Source organism: Saccopteryx leptura, chromosome 4 (genome assembly GCF_036850995.1).
Source record: "Saccopteryx leptura isolate mSacLep1 chromosome 4, mSacLep1_pri_phased_curated, whole genome shotgun sequence".
Taxonomy (NCBI): domain Eukaryota; kingdom Metazoa; phylum Chordata; class Mammalia; order Chiroptera; family Emballonuridae; genus Saccopteryx; species Saccopteryx leptura.
The window spans coordinates 5,433,058-5,440,569 of record NC_089506.1 but is presented as its reverse complement, the minus strand read 5'-3'; the positions used below and the strand labels follow the sequence as shown (position 1 = coordinate 5,440,569).

At 56.3% G+C, this 7,512-nt stretch overlaps 1 protein-coding gene across 1 annotated transcript; it reads left to right on the top strand.

Annotated features, from left to right (window-relative positions):
• The first annotated feature begins 412 nt into the window (after window positions 1-412).
• Window positions 413-3,756, top strand: LOC136404027 (sperm-associated antigen 11B-like). The gene is made up of 3 exons (XM_066383512.1): window positions 413-467; window positions 1,683-1,832; window positions 3,623-3,756. The coding sequence occupies exons 1-3, from the start codon at window positions 413-415 to the stop codon at window positions 3,754-3,756; spliced, it is 339 nt and encodes a 112-aa protein (XP_066239609.1).
• Window positions 3,757-7,512: the final 3,756 nt, after the last annotated feature.

The window sequence follows — 7,512 nt, the reverse complement described above, 5'->3', positions numbered from 1 at the left end:
CATGAAGAGACTGGTGTTTTTATGCTAATGATATTGATTTTGCCTTTTTTCCCCCTCTTTCTGATTCTCTTCTCTTTCCCTCCTCCCTCTCTCTCTCCCTCTCTCTCTCTCTCTCTCTCTCTCTCTCTCTCTCTTAGCCAAACCCACTCAAGGCATTCAGGCATACTATTTCATTCTTATGAAACCTGGCGTAATGTTGGTCCCGCTTGCAGTGGGACACTCTGTGTCGGCAGGAGTCCTTTGTTGCCAGGACCTTGTTCTGGACATGGTTCTTGGCCTGCCTGGAGCCCACCCCCTCCACCCCCTGTTCAGCAATAAAAGGAGCCTCCTGCCTGCGGCCTCCTGCTGCCTGCGGGCCTCCTGCTGCCTGCCGGCCTCCTGTGATCTGCCGGCTTGCTGTCCCCTCGGCCACATGAAGCGACTCCTCCCTCCGTGCGCCCTTCTCCTCGTGGCCCTGCTGTTTCCAGGTAAGTCGGAACTGGGACCTGGGCCAAGGGCCGGGGTCTCTCTTCTCTGGTCACTCTGGGGATGGGCCTCCGTGCTGGGTGGGGGGACCCTAATCCCTGGGAGCACACTCTCTGGTGGGGATTTCAGGTGACAGTCTCCTGGCTGGGTACCCCGGTGACTCGGATCATACTGATGACACCGGCTTCCAAGCAGACAGGCTCCCAACCCTGACACCACTTCCTCCTCCTCTCACACCCCCGTTCTCCTGTCAGAGAAGAACAGTCTGTACCAGGAAGACCCTTAGGGTGTAGGGGGTCTCCACAGGGACACTGGCCACGCCCCAGGGAACGCGCAGCTTGGCTTCCGTGAGGTCCTCAGGCTGCCCGCCGACCCTCCCAGGGGTCACTGTGTCCTCTCTGTCTCTCTGTCTCTCTCCCTCTCTGTCTCTCTGTCTCTGTCTCTCTCCCTCTCTGTCTCTCTCTCTCCCTCTCTGTCTCTGTGTCTCTCTCCCTCTCTGTCTCTCTGTCTCTGTCTCTCTCCCTCTCTGTCTCTCTCTCCCTCTCTGTCACTCTCTCCCTCTCTGTCTCTCTGTCTGTTTCTCTCTCTCCCTCTCTGTCTCTCTGTCTGTCTGTTTCTCTCTCTCCCTCTCTGTCTCTCTCCCTCTCTCTCTCTGTCTCTCTCTCAAACACACACGCACATATTTTTCCCCCTTTCAACCCACTCCATCCACCCTACTTGCTCTTTTTTCAACCAGTTTGCTGAAATCTAGTGATTAACAGAGCTGCACGTATTTAATATGTAGAGTTGGACGGGATTGAACAAGGCAAACACCATGGTCCCATCCCACACCCAAGGGCACAGACCTACCAATATCCCCAAAGTTTCCTTGTGTCCCCCCCCCCTTTGTTTTGTGGTGGTCAGAGCACTTAACACGAGCTCCGCCCTCTTCACAAGTTTTGAAGTGCACAAGCCCCCGTGGCTAACTCCGGGCCCCGTGCTGTCCGCGGGTCCTGTAACTGGAATCTCACATGATGGAGACTCGGTCCCCACAGAGCAGCGAGGCCCTGCGCCGCCCCGCCCTGTGCCGCCCGCCCTGCGCCGCCCCGCCCTGCGCCGCCCCGCCCTGCGCTGCCCCGCCCTGCACTCCAGCTCCCCTGCCTGAGTGCGCCTGGGCCTCCCTCGCCTGCCCAGTGGGGGCTCTGAGACCTCTCTGCTGTGTGTTCTCTCTCACCCAGGGTTCCCCAGGGCCCAACATGCCAACCACGAAGCCACTGGGGGGCCCAGCGCACCCAAGGAAGAGTCCCACGGGCCAGAAACACACAGATCGCATGGGTTGCGCCACCGAGAGAAGCGCTACTACTTGCCGCGCACCCCCCCTTACAAGGGTAAGCGCGCGTTCCTGGGGGAGCCATCCCCCGCCCCCGTGTGTATGTCGTGAACAGGTGGGGGGGGGAGGTCGTGGGTCCAGCTGAGGGGGAGGCGGGGCCGGGGCTGAGAGAAGGGACAGCCTGTGTTTCTTTATCCTAACCGGAGACTCAGAGCAGTCAGTCACCGTGTCTCATGTGTCCCCGTGACTAAGGCACGGCCGTGACTCATACCCATAGTTATGCACGGCCAGCCCTGTGCTGGTCTGCTCCGAACGCCTGCGAACCAAGTGTCAGTTGTGCGAGATGAATGAGTTCCGGAGACCAGCTTACAACACAGCACCTCCAACGTAACAGTGGGGTGCGTTTTCCTTTTAAAAAATTGTTAAGGAGGCAGACTTTATTTTGAGTGTTTTTACCACAAGAAAAAACAAAAGAAAAAAACCCCACAAAATGTAAAGAGACAAATTGGAGATGATGGACATTTTTTAGCTTGATTGCGGTTGACAGTATCACGGGATCGTGCATATGTCCAAAAAGTACATGGTTTTGTAGCAAACCAAAACCAAAACAAAAAACAAAAAAAAGAAAGAAAGAAAAAGAGAAACTCTTGGTAAGGATATGAAGTGATAAAAAAATAATAATTTTAATTGGTTGACTAATTGATTCATTGATCTAGCCAAAGAATTATAACACATGCTGATGAAAGAAGTTAGGACAGGAAGAGGGTGGCAGCCCTTCCCGTGTGATTTACCGGAAGGCGGATCTCAGGTCAGCGGCAGAGCCTGTGACCATAGTGAGAGCACCTTGACGTGAAGTCCTCCACGCCCCATGCGTAGCACTAACTCTGACATGGTGCCTCTGCCTTAATGGGTTCATCTGGTTCCTTCCTTCTTTCCTTCTTTCCTTCCTTCCTTCCTTCCTTCCTTCCTTCCTTCCTTCCTTCCTTCCTTCCTTCCCTCCCTACCTCCCTCTCTCCCTCCCTCCTTTCCCTCTCTCTCTCTCTTTCTTTCTCTCTCTCTCTCTTTCCTCCCTTCCTCCCTCCCTCCCTCCCTCCCTCCCTCCCTCCCTCCCTCCCTCCCTTCCTTCCTTCCTTCCTTCCTTCCTTCCTTCCTTCCTTCCTTCCTTCCTTCCTTCCTTCCCTCTTTCTTTCTTTCACTTGCCCCTCACTCTTGTCTATCAGCTGCCATCAAACTATATCTATTTATGTGGATGATTGATGTTTAGTCATGTCAGCACTTGAACTACTGCCTGAGGGATTGATTCCACATTACTCACGTGTCGTGGTGCATGTCTAAGGGAGAAAGCGGTTTCCCAGGCCATCCCTCCTAAGCAAGGGAAGTTTATCTTTTTCAGTTTCCTAACACTCTCTGCTCTGTCTGCTCCATTCACTTGGTCTAGCCCAGACATCCCATCTCTCCTACAGGGGCCACCGCTTTTCAGGGCATGATTGATGGGGCCACCTTACCTCCCAGGGGCCACCTGACCTCCCCTCGGAGGGGCCTTCTTCTTCCCTTACACACCGTCTACTCATGTCAAGTGTCATATCTGTATTATGATGCCTCCATCACCATTCATCTTCCCAGTCGTCTTTGACTGGACTGTTCATCTTCCAGGGATTGGGAAGGGGACTTCTAAGCACAGATCAAGGGTGTGATTTTCATTCTATCAGAATGGTGGTGTGACCATCTGAGAGATTTTATACAAAGGGTGTCTGTCTCCCATCTGCTGCCATCTTCCCCACAGGACTTTGGTTTAACATGATTCTGGAGACGGTCTTACGAGGCTAATGCGGGTATTTCTTTACACAGACCCTGAGCCCTATTTCAACGTTGTCAACTGCAAGAGAAACGAAGGCCGTTGTCAAGAGTATTGCAATTATATGGAAGTACAAATAGGCTACTGCATTAAAACCAAGGATGCTTGCTGTTTGCCTCAGAACTGAGGTTGCTGGCTGAGCAGCCAAAGGGTGGCCACCTGCTTGTCCCCTGGGCCACCTGCTTGTCCCCCTGGGCCGCTTGCTTGTCCCCTGGGCTGCCTGCTCATCCCCCTGAGCCACCTGCTTGTCCCCTGGGCCGCCTGCTTGTCCCCTGGGCTGCCTGCTCGTCCCCTGGGCCACCTGCTTGTCCCCTGGGCCGCCTGCTCATCCCCTGGTCCACCTGCTTGTCCCCCTGGGCCACCTGCTCGTCCCCCTGGGCCACCTGCTCGTCCCCCTGGGCCGCAGCTCTGGCCCAGGCATGGGTCTCTCAAAGAAGACAGGAGCTGAAGTTGTCATCTGTGCCAGCAGATCTGAACCTTTCACTGCAGAAAAAATTGTTTTAAAGAAGACCCAGATGGGCTATGCATAATCTTTTAGACGTGATCTTAGAGAAAGTTAGTGTGGCACCAGGTGCACAAGATCTTCCAAATCACACACCGTTTTCTGGTGACGTGGGTGAAATAAACAGGTGTAGGAAAGCATTCGAGTGCTTCGCTCTTTCCTGTAAAAACTGTTTTCCGAGTGTCCGTCCGCCCTTCACTCTGGGCGTGGACATGCGCAATGAGTAGAGAACATGGATATGGGGGCAGAAAAGCATGCAATAAATAAAAACAGTAAAACGCGCCATATTCTGCAACGTGGATCTTTCCAGAGGGAGGTGTGGAGAAGATACATGTAAGAGAAGTCAGAAGAGATCCACAGAGAGAAAAAGCAGTTGAGTGGGTGGATTTGGGGAGATAACCAGGAGCTGGTGGAAGGAAGGGGAGGGGATGCAGCGTGAACGGGGGTGTGCTAAGGAAATGCCGAGAGAGGGACCAATTCCAGGTACTGACCGGGGCTGGTGTGAGGACACTGTGTGGAACTGGCAGAGAACAGTATTATGCTGACAGCCTTGGACTACCAAACAAGAAAAGGTTGTCAGGTGCCCAAGGCAGTGACACCAAACATAGCCTCTTCCTTCCTTCCTTCCTTCCTTCCTTCCTTCCTTCCTTCCTTCCTTCCTTCCTTCCTTCCTTCCTTCCTCTCTCCCTTCCTTCCTTCCTTCCTTCCTTCCTTCCTTCCTTCCTTCCTTCCTTCCTTCCTTCCTTTCCTCCTTTCTTTCTTTCTTTCTTTCCTTTCTTTCTTTCTCCTTCCTTCCTTCCTTCCTTCCTTCCTTCCTTCCTTCCTTCCTTCCTTCCTTCCTTCCTTCCTTCCTTCCTTCCTTCCTTCCTTCCTTTCCTCCTTTCTCTTTCTTTCTCTCTTTCTTTCTTTCTTTCTTTCTTTCTTTCTTTCTTTCTTTCTTTCTTTCTTTCTTTCTCTTTCTTTCTTTTTCTTTCTTTCTTTCTTTCTTTCTTTCTTTCTTTCTTTCTTTCTTTCTTTCTCTCTCTCCTTCCTTCCTTCCTTCCTTCTTTCCTTCCTTCCTTCTTTCTTTTTTTTTTTTTTAATTTTCCACTGATTTGAGAGACAGAGAAGCATCAACTCGTTCCACTCCCCTGTGCCATTTAGTTGTGCACTCATTTGTTGCTTCTTGTATGTGCCCTGACCGGGGATTGAACCCTCAACCGCAGAGCACGGGGATGAGGCTCTGTACACTGAGCCACCCAGCCAGGGCCAGCATCATTTCAGTATTAGACCGCCTGTCCTAACAAAGGAACCGGGAATGGTGGGAGACATGTGAGGCGGGAGGGAGGAACATGGGTAAGAGCTGACGGGGATGGGAGAGCACCCGAGGACCCCCTCTGGCGACTGAGTGGACACCATGCTGTCAAGAGGGACGAGGGGGTCGGGGGTGGCTGCAGAGACGGAGTGGGCAGGCTCTGTCACAGAGGAGGAGGGAGGGCCGGGTGGGGGAAGGGCTGCGCTCACCGAGGCAGCTCGCGGGGTCAAGGGGCGCGGTGGGGCCGGAGAAGACCAGGGCGGCTCTGGACACATTGGCTTTGAAGGCCTGGGACACTGGCCCGTGGGCTCCCGGGGCGAGGAGGAGACAAGAAGTAGGTGTGGAGTCATTCACTCAGAGGTGGAAGCTGGAGCCTCTGACCAAGTCTCAGCCGGGGACAGGTTTCTGAGCACGGAGGACCATGGCGGGGACCGTGAGGTCTCCAGGAGGCCCGGAGACCAGCGGACACGGAGGGAGAGGGCGGGGCGGTCACAGGGAGGAAGGGGCGAGCTTGGTGGGACGGAGGACGGGCTAGGGGAAAAGGGTGCCTGAGACGCCACGGAAAGACGCCGGAGCAAAGTGAAGAAGGCCGTGGGGTCCGTGTTTTCTCAGCTACATCTCGTTGAGAGACTGGACATCAGGGCCCCTCCGTCCTAGACCGAGTTCCGTCGGCAATGTAGCCCTGGGGAGTCAGCATCTCCTTCTACGTGATGAGACCAGAGATTTGCTGAAAGAAATTCGCTGTTTGTTTTTGTTTTGGGAGGGTGGGGTAGAATGTGAGGGTTAATATAGTGACGAAGTATAAGATGAAGTATGAGACCAGAGTGGTGGTTAGTGTGTACATGGGGGGAAGGTTTGAAAGAAAGCAGACAGTTGAGACGACCGAGAAAGAGAAGGAGAAAACAGAGCTCTCCCCGTGGACACCTGTCCAAACACGTCCCCGTTCTCCTCAGTCTCTCCGTCGGTGCCCGTGCAAGCGTTCACTCATTCATTCAACAAACATGTGGTGAGCGCGCGCAATGCCCCGGGTACCGTTCCAGACACGGAACAACATCCCCCCACCCTCAGCGAGCTCGCGTTCGCATCCGGGAGACAGGCGAGAAGCGAGATGGATATCGTAAGGGAAATATATGACACAGGAGCAAGGGATGGATGACATGCCGGCGGGGGGCGGGGAGGGGGGGCAGAGGGGGGGGGCGGGAGGGGGGGGGGGGCGCGGGGGGCCGTGGGGGGGCGGGGAGGGGGGGCGAGGAGCGGGGAGGGAGGCCGGGGAGGGGGGCGAGGCGCGGGGTGGGGGGCGGGGGGCTCGGAGGGGGATGGGGGGCGGGGGAAGGGGGGCTCGGAGCGGGACTGGATGGGGGCGGGAGGGGGGGGCTCGGAAGGGGGAGGGTGGGCCGGAGGGGGGGCTCGGAGCGGGGAGGGGGGCGGGGAGGGGGGGCTCGGAGCGGGGATGAGGGGCGGCGGGTGAGGGGGGCTCGGATGCATGGGAGGAGGGGGGCTCGGGGAGGGGGGCTCGCCAGCGGGGATGGGGGGCGGGGGGGGGGGCGAGGAGCGGGGCAGGGGGGCGGGGGAGGGGGGGGACGAGGAGCGGGGAGGAGGCGGGAGGGGGGGATGCGCGGGGGGGCGGGGGGGCTCGGAGCGGGGAGGGGGGACGGGGCGGGGGGGGGGAGCGGAGTGGGGAGAGCAGTCCGGAAGGGAACGCGATGTGTCAGGCGGGCGGAGCGCTGCACTTTGGAACCAGGAGTTAGAGATGGTTTCACCGGGAGGTCGATTTTGAGCAGGACTTGAAGGAGGGGGAGTGAGCCCCCTGCGTGCTGTGTTTGGAGAGCGGTGGGCGTTCCCGGGAGAGGAGACCGCAGATGCCAGGGCCCAGGGAGGCGCGTGCTGGTGGATGTCGGCGCAGCAAGAGGAGGCCGGGGGCTTCCCCAAGGGGAACCAGGGCCGGTGGGGGACGGGAGGCAGGTAGTAAAGACAGACCTTCTATTCCTAGTGTTGCGTCCTGTGCAGAAAGTCATCAGTTTAACAGAAGAGAGGGCTCCCTGGATGCTAAGATTACACAGCAGTAAGGCATGCTACCCAGAGAGATC